Source organism: Nyctereutes procyonoides, unplaced genomic scaffold (genome assembly GCF_905146905.1).
Source record: "Nyctereutes procyonoides isolate TBG_1078 unplaced genomic scaffold, NYPRO_anot_genome, whole genome shotgun sequence".
NCBI classification, from domain to species: domain Eukaryota; kingdom Metazoa; phylum Chordata; class Mammalia; order Carnivora; family Canidae; genus Nyctereutes; species Nyctereutes procyonoides.
Genome location: NW_026575036.1, coordinates 14,300,037 through 14,322,998, shown reverse-complemented (window position 1 = coordinate 14,322,998; position 22,962 = coordinate 14,300,037). Strand labels below are relative to the sequence as shown.

Sequence of the window (22,962 nt, the reverse complement as noted above, 5' to 3'; positions counted from 1 at the left end):
GGAGATGGAGTGCAGGTATCAAATTGGCGAATGACATTGAGGTCTATGCCTCCTCTAGCCAGTTTAACCTCTGGCTCTCCAAAAAGTATATGTACATATATGTCTTAGTCAATTCACGTTGTTATAACCATAGACTGGGTAGCTTATAAACAACAGAGATTTATTTTTCACAGCTCCAGAGCCTGGGGAAGTCCAAGACATCAAGTTGCCAGCAGATTCGGTGTCTGTTTGGTGAAGGTCCACATGCTGGTTCATAGGCATCTGTCTTCTCATTGTATCATCACATGGTGTTAGGAGGTGAGGGAGTTCTCCGGAGTCTCTTTTATAAAGACATTAATCCCATTCCTTAGCATTCCATCGATATGACCTAGTCATTTCCTGAAAGCCCAACCTTCAAATACGATCACATTGGGGATTAGGTTTCAACACATGAATTTTTGGGGACACAAATATTCAGTTGGTAGCAATATACATAAATAGATTTATTGCAATTTTTACTGATATGAAGGATGTGCAGCACCCAATCTTAAAATAACAATAAAATAAATAATATTCCTTATTTTAAATTCCATACAGCCAAAAGATTCTTACAGAATGCTTTTGTTGATTTTTGCCCAATTCTTGTATCCCTAGCCAATCTATGGTTATGACAAATGAATATAGTTCTGACATGAATTTTGGTTAATATTTTTATTTACTTTATGAGTAAGATAAAGTGAAACAACAAACATGTATAGTAGAACTTGACTCCTTTGCTAATGATGTGACTAATTGGCTGAATGGGATAACACCTTTCTAAGGCTGAAATAATATTTTCTCAATTTTTTGTGCTATTCGCAATGCCATGGCTATGGAAATACATAGTTTATATTTAACCTACACTATTACGATTTTTCCTATTACATTCTGTGTAAATAATCAGTAAAACGATAAATCAGCCCTCATTTGTAGCACTTGTCAATTTACATGGTATCAATACTTCCAACATAGCTGATTGCAAGCTACCAACTTGATGTCACTGAATGTGTAGTTCTAAAAAGATGTGCCATAGCATACTATCAGAAATAATTTCCATCATATAGACATAAAAGATAAAAGTAATACTAAGAAGATAGATAAGAGTATAATGTATTGGATACATTCTACTCCAGGTGGTACCCTGGGTCAAGATAATTAATTGCAGGAAGGCACCGCTGAAGGTTCAGCACTCCCACGAACTGGGGTAATAAGTCCTCCAATAATAATAATTCTTCTTGGGGATCCCTGGGTGGCTCAGCGGTTTAGCGCCACCTTCAGCCCAGGGCGTGATCCTGGGGACCCGGGATCGAGTCCCACGTTGGGCTCCCTGCATGGAGCCTGCCTCTCCGTCTGCCTGTGTCTCTGCCTCTCTCTGTGTGCGTCTCTCATGAATAAATAAATAAAATCTTTAAAAAAATAATTCTTCCTCTTCCTCTTTCTTCTTCCTCTTCCTCCTCCTTCCTCTTCCTCCTCCCCCTCCCCCTCGAAAGAGGTTTGGGGAGAGACAGAGGAAGGTGAGAGACTCTTAAGCAGGCTCCACACCCAGCTAGGCGAGTGATCCACTTGACCGAGAAGAGGAGTTTGCTCCGCAAGTCTTGATCATCTCAAGAATGTTCCAGGAGCCAGCCCAGGGCGCAGCCCCGACCCCGACCCCGACCCCGGGCCGTCGGCGAGGTGCGGGCAGAGCAAGGGGCGCTCAGGGCGAGCGGCCCGGGCGCCCCCGAAGCCCCCGCGCAGGGCGGGCGGAGACCCTGGGCGGAGCCGGGACGGGGCTTCTGCAGCTCCGGGTCCCCGCGGCACCCCCCCCCCCGACGCCCAGGCTGCAGGCGCGGGGCGCGGGCTGCAAGCGGGCACTTCCCGGGACGCGGCCGCCACTCTCCTCGGGCGCGCGTGGGGTGCGCACCTGCTCGGCCCGCCCTGCCCGGGCCCGGGGGCGCCCGCGGAGGAGCGGGGCGGGGGGCGCCAGGCGGGACCCCGCGGCCCGGTGTCCGGAGCGGGGCGGGCGGGGACTCGCGCGGGGGGAGCGGGCTTTCCAGGTTCGCAGGGTGGGGAGCGGGGGCGGGGAGCGGGGCCTTAGGGCGGGGCGGGGAGCGGGGCCCAGGAGCATGCGCAGTGGCGCGGAGGCGGTGTTGGGAGTCCGGGCAGGCCCCTCCCTGCGCGCTGAGTTCAGGAACCTCGGCCGAGGCGCGGCCCCGCGCCCCCAGGGGCGTCGTCTCCAGGGGCGTCGTCTCCAGGGGCGTCGGGCAACCGCGCGGCGCTGAGCACCCGCCGCAGCTTCTACCCGCCGCTGCGCGTCCTCGCGTTCAAGTGAGTCCATCACCTCGCGCTCGCAGCTGGCCCCTGGGTCCCCGAGGTTGTGGGACCAGTTTTTTGTGTTTGTGGGTTTTTTTTTTTTTTTTTTTTTTTTTGCCACCGGTTCCTCCCCACTTCCCTCCACATCTGGCTACACCCATTCGCCCACTTTCTCTACAAGAAAGAATTATAGGGGCCCCCGGGTGGCTCAGTGCTTGAGCACCTGCCTGTGGCTCAGGTCATGATCCTGGGGTTCTGGGATCGAGTCCCGCATCGGGCTCCCTGCAGGGAGCCTGCTTCTCCCTCTGCCTGTGTCTCTGCCTCTCTCTATCTCTCATGAACAGATAAATGAAATCTTAAAAAAAAAAAAAAAAGAAAAGAAAGAATTTTAGAGAATGCTAGTCTTTAGGTTGTTTGCCTTAACTGCATTCAGGCTGCCTAACATAGGGCCCAGGGAACAAGGGTCGGTGAGCGTACCGACGGCCAACGAAACGGTTCCTCCATTCGAGAAATCTTTATAATGTGACCTTCCCGTGCAGTTGGGGGATAAGGGTCACCAGTGGTACAGGATGGAAGGCAATGGAAGTTCTACAGAGAAAAAGAAAGTATCAGCCAAATTAATATTAGCTGAGGTATCTAGAGATTATGAGTTAATGAATGGAGACTTAAATCTCAGCCTTGTTGTGTGGGAGAAAAAAAAAATGGGAGTGTGATACTCCTGGATAATGAAGTTTTTCCTTTGGGGCCTCTAGTGAGTCCCTGGGTGAAGGCATCTTCGGAAGCTATTTTTTTTTTTAATATATCTTAATTCACCTGACTTCCTTTGGAGCGATATTCATATTTTTCCCAACTTTGATTACTGTTATTCCACTTAACACACACTCAAAAAAAAAAAAAAAAAAAAAGAGAGAGAAAGAAATGCTTCCTTATGCCAAAGTAATAATACCACCTTCACACACCCCCCAATATGCATGACATGATAATAGGTATTTTCTATTCACAAAGCTCTATGAGATCTGACTCCTGGTTCCCTCTGAGATGTAATCTTCCATACATCTTCAGCTTGTCCATTCCACACTTTTGTTGCATTCGAGAACCCATGTTCTCTGTGCATTCCACGCTCTAGCAAGCACATTGCCCCTTCAGGGCTTTTGTACTTTCTGCTTTTTTCTTCTACCAGATAATCTCCAGGTTGGTCTCCAATATAACATAAGCTCCAAGAGGTGTATCTCTGGCCTCTAGAACATTCTTTTGCACACAAAATTGTTGCTTAACAAATGTTAGTGAATATGATTATTTTTGTGACGGTTTAGGAACTTTTCCAGATAATTAAGGTCAGGTATTAAGATAGGTAAAATTAAGGTAATTTTTTTTTTTTTAATGGCAATATGAAGTTTCCTTGGCCCTATTTCCTAACTAGGATGTCCCTGGACTTGAGGTCTTGGTTACTGAAGGGGTTAAAGAATGCTCTGCTTCCAGCAGGGCTCTTGTGGCTGTCAGCTGGAATTTGCTATATCTGTGACTTTCCATGGAGAATGAAGATCCTCGGCACTTCCTCCAGGACAGTGTAGTGAAGGATGATTGTTGGTGGATGGTGCTGTAAAATTCAAGTCTGTAAATATCCTGAGGGGAATCTCCGAACTACTGGAAGTTCTCTTCCTACCTCACTAACTCAGAAGTAAATCCCTGCTATGTTGGTAACCTGAGTTTTCTTGAGAAGGGTCATTAAAAAAAAAAAATTCAGTCCACAAGCAGGAAGCTATGGAATTTTTTTCTCTCTTGAATTAAAATACAGGACCTAAAATAACTTCTCCTCCAAGCAATTAACATGAATCCCTGTTCCCTTCAGTACTCTACCAGTCACAGATCTTTAAAAGAAGGGCAACCTTTGCTAAGAGTCATCAACCTGGCAATCGTTTTTTTTTAAAGATTTTATTTATTTATTCATGAGACACACACACACACACACACACACACACACACACACACAGGCAGAGACACAGGCAGAGGGAGAAGCAGGCTCCATGCAGGGAGACTTGATCCCCGGTCTACAGGATCACTCCCTGGGCTGAAGGCGGCGCTAAACCACCCAGGCTACCCAACTTAGCAATCATTTTTGAAGAAAAAATATATATATTTAAAATCTAATTTGCATTATTTGCTGACTTCCTTTTCTGAGGGTTTTCTTTTGGGACTTGCCACCTTCTACATGTGGTTAGTGACTTTCTTTGGTGCAATTGTTATTCTGAATACTAAGGTAACAATAGTGACAACAACTATCCCTGAATTTGGTTATGGGTATGGGCTCCTCTTGACCAGGTCCCCTTCCCCTTATTCCGTGCTCCTTCTTCCCCATTCCATTAAAGCCTAAAGCCGTGTGAGGATGTCATGCATTAAACTTGAATCACAGTTTGCATTGATATCTGCTAATCACCTCCTCTGATACTTTGGATACGTGAAGATGATTTGCTGATTTGTTTTTGGTACTGGATGGAATGTAGAAGAAGAGTAATCAAAATGATGAAGGACCAGAGAGACTTGCCTTAGAGGAACAACAAGAAGAATCTGCTATTTATTGGTTGAATGATCTAAGAAGACTATGGAGACCACTTACGAGCATTTGAGAGTTGAGATGATGACAAGAGATGGGAAGAAGACCAGCAGCTTTAGAGGAAGACAGAGGAGAATGCGCTGTGTTTGGTATTGGGCTGTGGAAACGCAACTGGAGAGTGTTATAAGAGCCCTTCATTTGAGACACTGGAAATGGGTGATAAAATAGTGCATTTAAATTTTTTTCCTGATGTAATTTTAGCTTAAATGTTAGTGAATACATATTGAGTTACCAGAGAGAGCAGAGTTTGGTTGGAAAGTGTAGCAGTTGGTGTTTTGTACCTTGCCCTTACGTTTGTAAGTTGACTTGTGTTTCTTATTGTCTCAGCACTGGCTGCTTTTATTTACCTGAGATGCTTAATAAATAGGCAGATCTGTAGGCCTCCTGCCAGATGTAGTGAATTAGAATCTATGGAGTTGGGTTTAGGGAATCTGCATTTGCAGGATGCAGGGATTCCTAGATACTTAGAAATGTAGAAACCATGGGGTATATTTAGCACTTAAGAGTTTGAAGTATTTTTCTTGTATTAATTTAATCTTCACAGCTATTCTATGAGTTATGTTCTATTATTGTTTAAAGGGAACATATGAGGAAACTGAGGCACAGAGATTCGACTAATGAATGATTTAAAGTGCACAATGTCTACATGTGAAATATGTGTAAATATGTAGCAAAACCAACTTTGAATGGAAAACTCTGGGTTTGTCATTTATTCTGACAGTAAAAGGCTGAGAGAAGGGGATCCCTGGGTGGCTCAGCGGTTTGGCGCCTGCCTTTGGCCCAGGGCGCGATCATGGAGTCCTGGGATCGAGTCCCATGTCGGGCTCCCTGCATGGAGCCTGCTTCTCCCTTGGCCTGTGTCTCTGCCTCTCTCTCTAGGTCTATCATGAATAAATAAATAAATAAATCTTAAAAAAAAGGCTGAGAGAACTTTAATTTTGAAAAGTGTCTTTTGCAATTGAAACAGAAAGATTCTTTTTTGAGGATTTTTATTGCTTTTCCAAAAACTAGGTTGAGATTGCCTGCTTGCAAATATAGTTCAACTCCAGACTTAACAGACTGGACCTCAAGGAAGCATTTTGTAGGTGTCTTTTCAGTCTAGTATCCTTTAAACTGTCAATCTTATACTATTAACCTTATTTCATTTGGGATTGTGTTAACCATCCATTCTACCCTTCTTTTAATTTTTATACTATCATAATATAGAAATAAATAGAAATTAATAGAAATAAAATAGAAATTAATGAGGCAAAAATATGAAGTATTTTTTAGTCATGAAAGAAAGGTGAAATTATGTTTTTTATGTTTTGGTGTTAAACACTTCATCAGGAATTCAATATTGTATTAACTCACAAACATTTAATGGACACTGATCTTCATGTTAGACTTAGACTTTGAGGAAGACTGATGAAATCCTGCCCACAGGAACTTAATCTGTTAGGTCAAAACCATATGAAATTGCTAATATTTAAGAGTTTTGGGGTTTGAGAGCTGAGTTTCACATGATTCAATTTCATAGCAGGGAGAAGCAAACCTCAAATACATTAATAAATAAATAAGAAAAATAAAAGTGATAAGTACTTTTGCCAGGTATCAATCTATTTTCTTTTGCCTCCAAACCCTTCTCCACTCTTTCTCAACTTACCTTTGTGTTGCTAGAGATGAAACTGTGCAAACCACTTGCCAGCTGGATCCCTATTTAGGTCTGCCAACGAAGAGCAGGAGAGAAAGACTGCAAGCCTGGGGGTGAGGGGAAGAAGGGACTCACTCCTTCCTGTTTGCAGGAAGGGCTATATGAGGGATGGCTACTTAAAATCAAGTGGTCAGGGAGGCCTCTGCAGAGGTGACATTTAAAATAAAAACTCAAAGGCAGAGGGCGGGGAGCCAGGCAAGGGCATAGCTATTACAAAGCTTTAGGGTGGGAACAGCTGGGATGCAAGCGGAGGGGGAGAGTGTTACCGTTGCCTGGTTATTGAGGGGAGGGGTAGGCAGCAGTCAGACCGGAAGCTCTGGTGCTAGGGTTGGGAGCTGTCATTTGATTCTAGGAAGTTGGAAGATATTCAGCAAAATAATAGGGTGATCTAATTTACGTTTTAAAAGCTCACTCTGGCTTTGTGTGGAAAATGGATTGTAGGGAGTAAGCAGCAAAATAGACCACTGGCTAGGAGATACTTGCTGTGGTCCAAGTGAGAGGTGGTGGTGGCTTCAACCAGGTGGTTGAGGGAGAGATAGTGAGCTTCAATCAGGTAGTAGGAGAGATGGTGAGAGAAGTAGATGGATTGGGTAAGAAGTCGACAAATACTTTGGAGAAGTTAAAGGACCTAATGCAGCATTGATATGTAATGTAAGGAAAAAAAAAAAGAGGAATTGAGGAAAATTTGCCATATGTGTATAGTAGCTCCCCATTAAGTCCACTCACCCATTCATACATAGGAGCACATATATATCCCCACATTCACACACTCAGTTCACACACACAGAAGCATATAGTCACAAGCTGGAGGCTTCTCTTCAAGAAGGCGTGGATTCATCAATCACTAACTACTCTGGGACTCCTACCAGGCCACCTTAGTGGACTCTCATCTAGCTCACATTTTTCTATCTTGTATGTAGAGATTTTATGAGAGATTTTGATAAATGCCTTTTCAAAGCTAAATATGTAAGTGTATTTATAGCATTTCCAGTTTAATGATCCTATTTTAAAAATGAGGTTAATTAGTTCAATTTTTATTTTTTCTGAACCCATATTGGCTTTCACTCTAATCAGAGATCCTTTTCCAAGTGCTTACAAATCATTTAGTAATCTATTCCAGAATGTTTTACCATTTGGTGCTGAGCTCATTCATCTATGGTTTTAGAGCTCATTTGCCACATTTTAGAAATTAGGAAAGTTTTTTGACTCCAGATTTGTGGCTCCTCTCTATTTCTCAGTGATTCTTATACATGAAAGTATTTCACATAGTTCTCCCATTACTGAAGTTGCTCCATATTTGGTAAATTCCTTTTGATGTTTTGAAATCTAATTGAACACACTTCAAACACCAGGCACTCCTTCCTAATCTATCACAGAAGAAAAAAGATCCATGTAGTTCGTATATGAACATTTTTAGATAGGTTGCATGTGGACCACCAAAGGTGAGGTATACCTTCCACTCTTTATCACTTAATCTATCTTGTAATAGTGTAGTAACAGAATAATACCATCTTTCAAGTTTTTTTTTGAATGTTTTGAATACAGTAAGTTCTTTGTCTCTTTTAAATAATGATGCTATGTTGTATAATTTCAATGTTTGGTCTTAAATATTATGTCTGGGGGACTCAGTTATATGTATCAAGGATATGATATGATGGATGTCTTACCCTGTTCCCCTCCTTCACACCAAGGTTTCAATATAAAAAAGTAAATGTGGAATTACCAGTGTTTAGATGTCATGAAGCGGCTCTTTCTGGCTTTTACTTGCAAGGAAATGAGCAGCAGTGTTGTAGATAAGAATTAATCTGATCATAAAAAATAAGTATTGGTAGAAAATTAGGAAAATTCAGAAATGTACAAAAATGAAAACCCATATGTAATACTACTGTTGTTAACATTTCAGTGTATATCCTTATATTCTTCATATATAGATGATATAGTACATACTGTATGTATTTAACAAACATATATATTAAATGAACACACACACTATATATATGCATATAATTATTTAACTGAAAGTTGTAATACTCGTCTGCAATTTGTTTTTTAAACTTAACAATATATCATCAACATTTTCTTCTACAATTCAGTTTATAACTTATTTTATCACACAGATAAGACTTGTTTATGCATTCATGTCTTTTAAAAACAATATAGGACCCCATTGCACCATTTAATTATCTTCTTTTGAAAGTTGTATAATGGAAATATATCCTTGTGTCACTGTAGTTCCACATTATGATTTTTAATTACCCATAATAGTTCATGGTGTTAATTTGATTATTTACCAAAACCAATTTGATCATTTCCATATAGTTGGACTTTTAGTTTTTTTTTATTTTTCAAGTTCTTGCTTCTATAATAATATGATAAGGAGTATTTCTGGACACATACATCTTTGTGCACTTTCTTGCTTATTTCCTCTTATGCGAATTCTAGATGTGGAATTACTTGGTCAAATATTTTGTGCTTTTTTAAAGCTTTTGATACATACTGACACATATGTTTCTGCAATTGTATAGGATTGCCTTTTTCCTCTCTCTGTGATCATAAATATGAATGATTTTAAACAATGACTTTGTTGTTCTAGAAAGTTCAGTCTGAGGAAGCAGGAAATAGAGTAAAGGAAGCCACAGGGAGATAGGCTACCAGGTAGCTGAGCCTGCTTTCTGATGAGTAGACCCTCTCATCTTGCCCTTGTCTCAGTTTTGTTTTCCTAGTGTTTTTTGATGTCTAGCAGCATTCCCACTCTTCTACTTATAGAGTATGATGCTCTGTCCAGGATTTAATTGACTTCCTTGTCTTGTCTGCTGCTCTGTTTTCATTCCTCTAGAAGGAGCCTGTGAATGAGTCATTTCACATCAGGCTCTAAGAAAGCTGTGTTATGCAGAAGCTGTGCTCAGACACCCTGGGTCAAGTCTCACTTCAGAGCACTGGTATTAAATCTCACCCAACATTGAATTTTTCTGGCCTTTGGTGGACACATAATTACTTCACTTTATTCTAGTGGGAATAGAAATGGAATGGACAACAAGATCTCTTCTATTCCTATTAGATTGATTGTCAAACTATAATTTGAGATGTTTAAAATTTTGTAGGTTATAAGGTTATAAGGGCTCCATGCTCTTTCCCCATATCTTGCTTGGTTCATCTCTTCCATCTGACTATTCCTGAATTATATCCTTTTACAATAAACTGGTAATCTAGTAAGTAATATGTTTCTCTGAGTTCTGTGAGCCCTTGTTTCAAACTGATTGAGCCCAGGGAGGGGGTTGTGGAAACTTCTTACTTAATGACAGGCAGAAGCATAGATAATAACCTGGGCTTGTGACTGGCCTCAGAAGGAATAAGGGGCAGTCTTGTGCGATTGAGTTCTTAACCTAAAATCTGATGCTGTCTTTAGGTAGATAATGTCAGAATTGAGTTGAATTGTAGGATACTCAGCTTGTGCTTGAATATCATTTGTTTGTTTGGAGAAAACCACACCTTCCCCCATTTGGGTCCAGGAACCCAATTATAATACAGTTATATTGATTCTATATTAATAATAATGATAATAACAACTTAATTCAAAATAATTTTTAAAATTTATAAGGCTTTATGGTCAAAAGGAAAAATTTAAATTTATGTGCATATTTTGATACAGAGAAATAGGACAATCAACAAAGGAATTTCAAGCATATAAATATGTTACAGTAAGAAAATGCTGAGAGGAAAATGGAATGGAAATACAAGTTTCAGGAGAAAAAAGAAAGATATAAAATAACTGTGTTCACATTTGTATAAATGGATGCTCAGAGGCTTCAATAGTTATTGCACTTAGATACTTTGGGGTATAAAGCTGTGATATTACTTTTATAATGCCAGTGCTTATGGTGCACTGGATATAACATTCTTTCAACTAATGAAAATTATGATGAAAAAATTTAGGTGTCGACTTGGGTAAAATTTAATACATAGTATAAAGAAATTGTTTTAGGAAATACATGAGGAAAAAAAATGCAAAAACCACTATTCTAAGTTTTATAAAATGTCTTATGACATTCTCTGTATGCAATGTCTTCCTCTTTTTATTTTTTATTTTATTTTTAAAAAGATTTTATGTATGTATGTATGTATTTATGTATGTATGTATTTAGAGAACATAAGGGGGGTTAGGGGAAGAGGGAGAGAGAGAATCTCAAGCAGACTCAACACTGGGTGCAGAGCCCAAATGGGGGCTGGATCTCAAGACCCGAGGACCATGACCCAAGCAGAAATCAAGAGCCAGTTACTCAACCGACTGAACTACCCAAGTGCCCCTGTCTTCCTGTTTTTAAAGTGTAGCACACAGACAGAATTATATCTACAGCAAGCAATTTGATCTTACTGCAGCTAAAAATCTGTGCTGGGGACAGATAGTAGTGTGGGGACAATTAGAAGAAAAACGAGTATGGCAGGAAACTCTCCTAGTTCAAAGCTTACAGAGAGAGAGTGCATTAAACTATAGGGAAGTTTGGTCAATATGACCACATGCTGATAGAATTTAACTTGGAGACTAAGAAAAAGTGAATATCCTGTTAGTAAAATGACCTTTAAAAAATATTTTAATACCTTGGAACTAATTGAAAATAATCCATGGAAACAAGATAGAAGAGCAAAGTAGTTGAAGAGTTGGACATTTATTTAGGGAAAGATGTTTGAGAAGGCTATTTGCATTCACAAAAAGATCCAGGAGGTAAGTGTAGGTAGGAAGGAGGTGAGAAAATTTGTCTGAGGAATCAAGATATACTAGGAATATATCTAGAAGTAGACTCCAGGTTAGATTCCTAAGGAGGAGAACATGAAACAAGAAAAACAGATGCATTTTGTGGATGACAAAGGGGTGAAAAAATATATGGGAAATATCTTTTTATTATTGTGTTGAAAAAAAAATAAAGACCTTAAATGATAATCAGAAATGATGGCAAATTAATCAATTAACTTCCAGTTTTATTGAGACTTAATTGACATATAACATTGTCTTAGTGTTTTTTTTTTTTTTTAAGATTTACTCCATTTATTTGAGAGAGAGAGAGTGAGCAGGGCGAGTGAGAGGGCCTCAAGAAAATTCCCCACTGAGCACAGAGCCAGACATAGCCCTTGATCCTAGGACCCTGAGATCATGATCTGAATCAAAATCTAGACTAGGCTGCTTGACTGACTGAGCCACCCAGGTGCTCCAACATCATCTTAGTTTTAAGTATACAACATAATGATTTCATATATGTATATGTTATTAAATGATTACCAGTGCAATATAATGATTTTATATATATATTTAATAACATATATATGTTATTAAATTATTACCACAATTTAATTACCATTTAATGATTAGCTGCTGCCTGGGTAGCTCAGTTGGTTAAGCATTGGACCCTTGATTTCAGCTCAGGTCATGATCTCAGAGTCTTGAGATCAAGCCCTGCATCAGGCTTCATGGTCAGTGCAGAGTCTGCTTGAGATTCTCTCTCTTCCTCTGCCCCTCCCCCTGCTCATGCATGCTCTCTCTCTGTCTTTAAAATAAATAAATAAATCTTCTAAAAAAACCCAATTACCACAATAAGTTTAGTTAACATCCATCACCTCAAATATTTATGAATTTTTTCTTGTGTTGAGAACTTTAAGTTCTTTTTTTTAGTTTAAAGTAAATTGGTTAATACATTTAAAAAGATCTCTCTTAGCAACTTTCAGATATACAATGCAGTATTGTTAATTATAGTTACCATGCTATACATTACATCTCCAGAACTTATTTATCTTATAACTGGAAGTCTGTGCCTTTTAACCACCTTCATCTATCTACCAATAGATCTACCAATCTATTCTCTGTTTTTATGAGTTTGGGTTTTGGTTTTTTGTCTTTTTAGATTTTACATATAAGTGAGATGACAGTGATTTTTTTTTCTTCTGTCTTATCTCACTTAGCATTCATGCCCTCATAGTCCATTCATGTTGTGCAAATGGTAAGATTTCCTTCTTTTCTATAGCTGAGTAGTATTCCATTATATATACTACATATTCTTTATTCATTCCTCTGTCAGTTGATACTTAGGTCATGTACATGCATGGCTAATGTAAATAATGCTGCTGTGAATATGGGATGCAAATACCTCTTTGAGGTAGTGATTTCATTTCTTTCATATACATTACCAGATGTGAAACAGCGAACTTAGATTGCTTTCTTTTTGGCCTATGATAACATATTGATGTGATGTAATGAAACTATTTTATCTTCCATGTTATTTATATACCAAACAAGTAATGAATAACTAGTTTGCAAGGCTCTCTACTAGATTTCAGGGGGTATTTGAGTAGATACAACCTTGTCTCTGCCTATACATTATTTAAACTATCAAAGTAAAACACCAAAACACATAAATGTCTATGAAAGCAGGTAACATGTTATGATACAAACAAGAGGAGCAATCTTCAACTTGGGTAGAGAGGGAAGAATTTAATTTACTCCTTCTTTTTACAAATATTCATGTCCACAGTACACAGCAGCCCTGACAGGAGCTGGGATGCAGCAGTGACAGTGAGGGACCCAGTCCCCATCCTCCTGGTCATGCTGATTGCGCAGAGGAATGTTATGTCACCTTGGTGCTAGTGGCTTGCAGTTTGAGGCAGAAATACTTTTTCCTCATTTGCATGCATTTTTCTATTATTTTGAATTGGTCTTTTGGTAGTTCCTAGCGCCTCATACTTTCACTGCCTAATTAATTAGACAGTTAATTCAACTTGTCTTAGCATGGCATTCAAGGCCTTTTGTACTGTGGCCCCAACTCCCCTCCAGATTTGCCTCCCAATACCCTCCCCCACACCTTCTATTTATTTCATTTCCTTGTCATATCATGCTTTGCTTCCAGAAGTATCCCCCTTTATTTTAGACCTCGTTCCTTTGTTCCTGTTGCTTATTTTGTCTGGAATGCACCTTTTTCTTTTTTGACCTTGCATACATGTTTCCTTCACTTCTGCTTCCTGAAATTCTCCTAATCTGTTTCAATCTCAGTTAACAGGTCATCTCTTCCATGAAACCCTCCAGATCTTCCAGTCAAAATTATTCCTTTCCTTTTTATTTTCTCATGGAACTTAGTTTCCTTTATGATGTATGCGATTTCCAGGTAGCTTGACTTCCCATCAGATCTTAAACTCCTTGAACAGCATTTGACAAATAGGAGGCACTTAAAAAAAATATTTGTTCACTGGAATAGAGCACTAGTTATTGGATATGGTGGTGTTCACTAATTGAATCACAGTGTATGCCTTCTGTAGACATTTTGTGGTTGACTGCTGGTACCTTGATTTTCAGGAAATTGATCCACTCCTAAGGACTCCAGAAGAACATGGGATACAGGGTAAGTGTTCAATACATGCTTGGTACTTATATTTGAATGTATAGATGTGGCTGAAGGGGCCAGATGAACAGCTCCTTTTCAGTGCATTTACTCACATGGTAGTTGGTTTTCAATCTGGCATTAGTGTTAGCACCTCCAACACTCTTTCCTCCTCTGAGTCTCTGCTCCAAGGATGCTATATTTTTTATGGCAGTGTGCATCGGACTGGCACATTCTGCTGCTACTGAGGTTTTCTAGTAGTGCCTACCAGGATGTGAGGTGACAAGTGGAGCTTTGGGGTACTATTAAAGCATGAGCTGTGCTTGCCCAGTTTGTGATTTCCTCATTCTGGCTTACCACCCAGGAGCACTTATAAGTCATGCTGTTATCTGTGTTTTGTATATCCACATTTGCAGTGATGAGTGTTCATCCAGGCCCAGACACCTGGCTTTACTCTAAGACATTGATGCTCATGAGCCTAGTTCTATGTTTTACCTTCAGGAAGCCTTGCAGGTGATGCTGAGCTCAGCGCTCAAGGAGCCTATGTGTAGATGGAACATATCTGGGCCTCACAGCTGCTCTGCTCATAATCATTGCTTTCCAGACTGTGAGTCAGAGCTGGTGTGAGTCTTAACACCATGGCAAAACCACACTTCCCTTGCCTGTCTCCTTTAAATCATGCCAGCCTTCTTGATTTTGTAGTTCCTCTCAGATTCAGGATGAATGGCCAATGTGTATTCTACAGCAGTACCATGGCAGTGGCTTCAGCTCTCTGCTCCAGTGACAATATTCAGCTATGTCCAGGGTTTTCCTGGTTGTACCAAATATCTATTGATGGATTAGAAACTACCCTAAAACTTAGTGGCTTAAAATATTTTATTATTATTACTGTATCTATGATTCTCTGAATCAGGAAATCAGGGCATGGGAGGCATGAGGCCTCTCTGCTCCATGTTGCTTGGAGATTCATCTGTGATCCTTCAAATAGTGGGAGGCTAGAACAACTGAAAGTGGCAAGGCATAGTTGGTCTTCTTACATGGCGATTCAGGGCTCTACAGGTTAGTGTTTTAAGATAGAGGAAATGGAAGCTGCTAGTCTTTTGCAGTCTGGAACTGGCAACTGGCACTGGTTTCATTGTTTTCATTTGGTTGTGAGTCACAGAGCCAGCCCAGACTCAAGGATTGAATGCTTGGGGAAATTGGCTCGAGGGGTCTCTTTGTAGATAAGCTTTCCCCATCAGTATAGGGTGATATAGAATTTTTCTGTACATGTGACTAGGTATCAATACAAATGTATGCATATAATTAACTTTATATAGATTCATAGTTAATAGATTTATTAGATAATCTAATGAAGCTAACTAAAACCAACATCCATTTAAGCCTTAAGTTAATAAGACAATATTCACAAGCTATACAAGGAAACTTGTATGAGATCATTGGTTGTGGCACCACCCCTGTAGTCTGAAAGGGAGTAGAGGAGAGAAAGCCCCTGATATTTATCGAGCACTTCCAATTTATCCTGTGATTTTTAAATATTTTATCCTATTTAATACACAATTATACAAGGTTTCTTATATTTATAGATAAGAAAACCAGGTAGATGATTGCAAAAATGACCACATATCCTTCCCTTACCATGAAGAGGGGGATTCTGTTTCTCTAGCCGTTGGGTTTGTGCTGGACTTGTACCCTACCTTGCCTCATAGAATGCAGTGGTAGTAGCAATGGGGAAGTTCTGAGCCTGGGTTACAAGAGGTTTTGCCCATTTGTTCCTACTCTTTGAACCTTGTCACTACCATGGGAATAAGCCCAGGTCACCCATTGAAAGATGAGAGGAGGAGAGACCAACTGATGCAAAGATGAGCTGTCCTAGTTGAGGCCCCCGACATGTGAGAGAGGGTAGCTAAAATTAGCAGTGGACTGCAGATGCCTGGGTGAGCCCAGAAGAGACAGAAGAGCCACCCAACTGAACTATATCCAAATTACTGGCTAACACTATCCTGTGTCAAAAAAAAAAAATTAAGTCACTATGTATGTGTTGGGGTGGTTTATTATTCAGTAAAAGCTTTCTTATCCATGAACTCAGAGAGGTTAAATAAAATTTTATCTATGGGAGGGGGGAAGGTGGCAGTGGAATAGGAGGGGACAGGTTCACCATGTCCCATGAATACAACTAGATAACTATCAAATCATCCTAAATACCTCAGAAATTGACCTGAAGACTGGCGGAACAAACTCCACAAATAAAGATGAGAAGAGACCACATTAAAGAAGATAGGAAGTGTGGGGATGTAGTTTAGAAGAGAAACAGATCCTGACTGCGGCAGGGGAGGATGGGGCTGTGGTTTCAAAGGGGTGAGAGAGAGAGAGGGGAGTATACAGGGAAATATAGAGAACATTTTCCTATAGCCATTGGCTTGAAAAGTGAGAAGGGCTGAATTTGGTGAGTTCTTGCAACCAGAAGGGCTTAAAGCCTGAAGTTTTAAGGGTCAGTGGGCTGGGCTGGGCTCTGGGAGAGTTAGAGAGGGAATCTGGAGGCATCAGGACTGCTCTTGGAAAGAAGGCGGGCAAAACAACCCAGGGATGTAGTGTGGAAACAGCAATCTGAAGAGCATCTGGGACACAGAGTGGGGAGCGTTTGCTCTTCCTGGAGTGTGCCCCTGAGAGACAGTATTCATGGAAAGACCTCTCCAATATCAAGGAGCTGGCCAGCACCATTTCCCTCCCCTGCTCCTCAGCACAAACATGGAGCCAGATGCAGGAACCAGTACAGCATGGGCACTGCTGCCTAACTTGCTTACACTAAGCTCCACCCCCCTGTGCTCCAGTGGGACTCCCTTTCTCAGTCATGCTTACCTCAGTCCCAGCTCAATGCCCCTGCCCCCGCCCCCCCAGAAGACCACCACAATTCTGGTGGAAGTGGTGACAGGTCTCATTTCATAAGCAGATCAGAGCCCACCTTGTTAAAACTTGCCACATTCAGGCCAGGAAACCAAACCTGCCCACAGCAGGCAAAGAGAACCTCTGCAGAAGACTGGCCTGGAAGGATGGAGTACCAAGAACAGAACAGCAGAGCACATGCAGCACCCACTGTAGACACTTAATGAATGCAAGGCCCTGGGCAGTACATGACCTATTTTTCATAAAGCCATTACTTTCAAGAGCAGGAAACATAACTGGCTTTTCTAACACACAGAAGAAGGCAGAAACTTAGATTAAATTCCAAGACAGAGGAACTTATCCCGAATGAAAGACCAAGATAAGGCCACAGCTAGAGATCTAAATGAAACAGATATAAGTAACATGCGTGATGGAGAATTTAAATCAGTGATCATAAGAATACTCATTGGACTTGAGAAAAGAATGGACGACATCAATAAGACCCTTACTACAGAGATAAAAGTTAAAAAGAATCAGAGATGCAGAGTGCAATAAATGAGATTAGAAACATGCTTGATGTAATGAACAGCAGGCTGGAAGAAGCAGAAGGATGAATTAATGACTTAGAAAAAGTAATGGAAAGCAATGAAGCTAAACAAAAGAGAGGAAGAAGAATTATGCAAAATGAAGTAGGCTTAGGAAACTGACACTGTCAAATTTAATAATATTCATATTATAGGAGTCCCAGAAGAAGAAGAGAGAGTTGAGAGAAAATTTATTTGAGGAAATAATAGCTGAAAACTTACCTAATCTGAGGAAGGAAAGAGATATCCAGGTCCAGGAGGCACAGAAAATTCCCATCAAAATGGGCCCCACACCAAAACATATTGTAGTTAAACTGACAAAATATAGTGATAAGGAAAAAAAAATTAAAGTGGCAAGACAAAAGACAGTTAATTATGAAGGAAAGCCCATAAATCTACCAGCAGATTTTTCAGTAGAAACTCTCCAAGCCAGAAGGGACTGACATAATATATTTAAAGTGCTGGTGGGAAAAATCAACAGCCAAGAATACGCTAGCCATCAAAGCTAACATTCAAAATAGAAATAAAGAGTTTCACAGACAAAAAATTAAGAGTTCATGACCATTAAAGCAGGCCTGCAAGGTATACTAAAGAAGACATTGTGAGTGGAAAAGACAGACCAAAAATCACAGTATGGAGGCAGAAAACACAGAAGCAGTAAAAATGAATATTTCTGTAAAAAATCAGTCAAGGAACTCACAAAATAAAAGGATATAAAATATGACACCGTATACCTATAATGTGAGGGAGGCAGGAGTAAAGAATGGGTTCAAACTTAAGTGATGATCAACTTAATATAGATTGCTTTATGCAGAAGATGTTAGATATAACAGTAACCACAAATAAAAAATTATTAATAAATATGCAAAGAATAAAGAGGAGGAAGTCCAAATATATCACTTAAGAAGACCAGCAAACCATGAAAGGTAAGAAAGTATCAGAGAAAACCCAGAAACAATCAGAAAACAAGTAATAAAATGGCAATAAATAAATATCTATCAATTACTTTGAATATAAATGGATTAATGCTCCAATCAAAAGACATAGGGTGTCATAATGGGTGAAAAAAACAAGACCCATCTATATGTTGTCTACAAGAGACTAATTTTAGACCTAAAGACACCTAAAGATTGAAAGTGTGGGGATAGAGAAACATTTATCATGCAAAAGCCAGGGAAGCAACAGTTATATTGGACAAAATAGAATTTAAAACAAAGATTACAATAAGAGACAGAAAAGGGCAGTATATAATAATAAAGGGGACAATCCAACAAGAAGATATAATGATTGTAAATTTTTATGCACTCAACATAGGAGCACCCGAATACATAAAACAGTTAATAACATAAAGATAATAATTGATAATAATACAAAATAGTAGAAGATTTTAACCCCCCACTTACATTGATGGACATATCATCCAAACAGAAAATAAACAAGGGAGTGGTGACTTTGAATGACACACAGGGCCAGATGGATTTAACAGGTGTATCCAGAACATTACATCCTAAAACAGCAGAATACACATTCTTTGCAAGTGCACAAGGGACATTCTCCACAAAAGATCACATATTAGACCACAAAACAGGCCTCAACAAATTTGAGAAAATTAAAGTCATGCACTTTTCCTGGACCACAACACTATGAAACTAGAAGTCAACCACAAGAAGAAATGTGAAGGCCACAAATATATGGAGATTAAATAGCGTGCTACTAAACAATGAATGGGCCAACTAGGAAATAAAGGAAGAAATAAAAAAGTACACGGAAACAAATGAAAATGAAAACATAACTGTCCAAAACCTTAAGTATATAACAATATAGGCCTACCTCAAGAAGGAGGAAAATCTCAAAGACCCTAACCTTACACCTAAAGGAGCTAGAAAAAGAAAAAAACAAACAAAGCCAAGCCAACAGAAGGAAGAACGATAAAGATTAGAGCAGAAGTAAATGAGACGGAAACTAGAAAAAAATAATCTAATAGGAGAGATCAATGCAACCAGGAGCTGGTTCTTTGAAAAAATTAATAAAAGTGATAAATCTCTAGCAAGACTTATCAGAGAGAGAGAGAGAGAGAGAGAGAGAGAGAGAGAGAGAAAGGTACCAAATAAACAAACTCACAAGTGAGAGAGGAGAAACCACAACCAACACCACAGAAGTACAAATAGTTATAAGAAATTATTATAGAAAACTATATACCAATAAATTGGACAATCTGGAAGACTTGGATACATTTCTAGAAATATATGTTACCAAAACTTAAACAGGAAGAAATAGAAAATATGAATAAACTGATAACCAATGAAATTGAATCAGCAATCACAAAACTCCTAACAAACAAAATTCCCGGACCAGATGCCTTCATAGGCAAATTCTACCAAACATTTAAAGAAGAGTTAATACCCATTCTTCTCCAACTATTCTAAAAACAGAAAGGGAAAAAAACTTCCAAATTCATTTTATGAGGCCAGAATTACCCTGATACCAAAGCCAGATAAAGACATCACTCATGCAAAAAGATAACTACAGGTCAGTATATCTGATGACTGTAGATGGAAAAATCCTCAATAAATTTTTAGCAAACTGAATCCAGCAATATATTAAAACAATTATTCACTATAACTAAGTGGGATTTATTCCTGTGTTGCACGGGTGGTTCAATATTTGCAAATCAATCAATGTGATACATCACATTAATGAGAAAGGTAAGAACAATAAGATCATTTCAATAAATGCAGAAAAAGCACTTGACAAAGTACAACATTCATTCATGATAAAAAACATTTGCAAAGTAGGTCTAGAGGGAACACATCCCAATATAATAAAGACCTCATATAAAAAACCCAAGCCAACATCATACGCAATGGTGAAAAACAGAACTTTTCCCCTAAGGTCAGAAAAGGAACAAGGATGTCCACTCTCACCACTAATAGCCACAGCAATTAGAAAGCATAAAGAAATAAAAGGCATCTAGATTGGTAAGGAAGAAGTAAAACTTTCATTATTTGCAGATGACATGATATTTTATATAGAAAACACAAAGGACCACCAAAAAACTTCTAGAACTGATAAATGAATTCAGGAAAGTCATATGATACAAAATCAATGTACAGAAATTTGTTGCATTCCTATACACTAATAATGAAGTGCGGAAAGAGAAATTAAGAAAACAATTCCAATTATAATTGCACCAAAAACAGTAGAATATCTAGGAATAAAATATCTAGGAATAAAAATGAGGTTAAAAGACTTGTATTCTGAAAACTGTATAAAACACTGATGAGAGAAATTCAAGATGATGCAAAGAAATGGAAAGACATTCCATACTCATGGGTTGGAAGAGCAAATATTGTTAAAAATGTCTGTGCTACCAAAAGCAATCCCTACCAAATACCCATGTAATGCAATCTCTAAAAAAATACCAACAGCATTTTTCACAGATCTAGAACAAATAATCCTAAAATATATATGGAACCACAAAAGACCCTGAGTAGCCAAAGCAGTCTTTGAAAAAGAAAAGCAAAACTGGAGGTATCACAATTCTGGAATTCAAGTTATATCACAAGGCTATAGCGATTAAAACAGCATAGTATTGGCACAAAAGTAGGCACATAGATTGATGTAACAGAATAGAAAACCCAGAAACAAACCCACAATTATACAATCTTTATTTAACAAAGCAGGAAAAAATAGCCAATGGGAAAAGGACAGTCTCTTCAACAAATGGTGTTCAGAAAACTGGACAGCCACATGTAAAATAAAGAAACTGGACCACTTTACTACACCATACATAAAATAAACTAAAAATGGATGAAAGACCTAAATGTGAGACAGGAAACCATAAAAATCCTGGTAGAGAGAGGCAGTAAACTCTTTGACATTGGCCATAGCAACTTTAGCAACTTTTTTTCTAGATATGTCTCCTGAGACAAGGGAAACAAAAGCAAAAATAAACTGTTGGGACTGCATTAAAGATAAAAAGCTTCTGCACAACGAAGGAAACAAGCAACAATACGAAAGGCAGCCTACAGAATGGAAGAAGATATTTGCAAATGACATATCCGATAAAGGTTGAGTATCCAAAATATGTAGTTATACAACTCAACACCCCTAAAACAAATAAACCAATTAAAAAATGGGCAGAAGACACAAACAGACATTTCTCCAAAGAAGACATCCAGATGGCCAACAGGCACATGAAAAATGTTCATTATCACTTACCATCAGGGAAATGCAAATCAAAACTACAATGAGATATCACCTCACACCTGTCAGAATGACTAAAATCAATACACAAGAAGCAACAGTTGTTGACAAGGATGTGGAGAAAATGGAACCCTCTTACCCTGTTGATGGGAAAGCAAACTGGTGCAGCTACTGTGGAAAACAGTATGGACTTTTCTCATAAAATTAAAAGTAGAACTACTCTATGGCCTTTATCCCACTACTGGGTATTTACCCCCAAAATACAAAAACACTAATTCAAAGGGATGCACATACCCTGGTGCTTATAACAACATTATGTATAATAGCCAAATTAGGGAAGCAGACAAGTGTTGAATTGATGAATCAGTAAAGAAGAGGTGGTGTGTGTGTGTGTGTGTGTGTGTGTGTGTGTATAGGCATATTTCAGCCATAAGGAATGAAGTCTTGCCATTTGCAATGACATGGATGTAGCTAGAAAGTATAATGCTACGGGAAATAAAGTCAGAGAAAGGCAAATACCATGTGATTTCACTCATGTGCAATTTAAGACAACAAATGAGCAAAGGAAAAAAAGAGGCAGGGACAAACCAAGAAACAGACTCTTAAATATAGACAGCAAACTGGTGGCTACCAGAGAGAAGTGTGTGGGGAATGGGTTAAATAGATAATGGGGATTAAGGAGTGCATTTGTGGTGAGCACAGGGTGATGTGTGGAAATACTGAATCACTATATTGTACACCTGAAACTAATATTACACTGTATGTTAACTAACTGGAATTTAAGTAGAGACTTTAAAAAATTGTATCCAGGGGATCCCTGGGTGGCTCAGCGGTTTAGCGCCTGCCTTTGGCCCGGGGCGTGATCCTGTAGTTCCGGGATCGAGTCCCACGTCGGGCTCCCTGCATGGAGCCTGCTTCTTCCTCTGCCTGCGTCTCTGCCTCTCTCTCTCTCTCTCTCTCTGTCTCTCATGAATAACTAAATAAAAATATTTAAAAAAATTGTATCCATGTGTTTACAGCTAACAGGCACTGAATACTTATAATAATGACAACTATTCACAAGAGTGGAAAGTGTCACTAAACCTTCTGTCATATGTATTTGAACTGGGCACCTGTGTGTAGTTATGCACTTGTTTGTACAATTTTCCAAAAGCTGGTTTGGGCACCTCTGAATTTTAAAAAGATCTAGGCAAAGCATAGCTTCTAAATTAATGACACATTTACAGAAGTTCAGGTTTAGCAGCAGATGGGTAAATCATGTTTGAGTGTCTATTCTCAGCTTACTTATGAGCTCCTTAAATTATGAAAAGTGTTTGC

The 22,962-nt window shown here is 39.2% G+C and overlaps 1 protein-coding gene across 1 annotated transcript in view; it reads left to right on the top strand.

Annotated features, from left to right (window-relative positions):
* The first annotated feature begins 1,628 nt into the window (after positions 1 to 1,628).
* Positions 1,629 to 22,962, top strand: part of LOC129505502 (KH domain-containing, RNA-binding, signal transduction-associated protein 1-like) — a 306,963-nt gene continuing 285,629 nt past the window's right edge. Inside the window, exons 1-3 of the mRNA XM_055318521.1 lie at positions 1,629 to 1,692; positions 2,189 to 2,325; positions 13,948 to 13,993. Coding sequence (XP_055174496.1) covers positions 1,629 to 1,692; positions 2,189 to 2,325; positions 13,948 to 13,993 — 247 coding nt within the window. The remainder of the gene's footprint in view (positions 1,693 to 2,188; positions 2,326 to 13,947; positions 13,994 to 22,962) is intronic.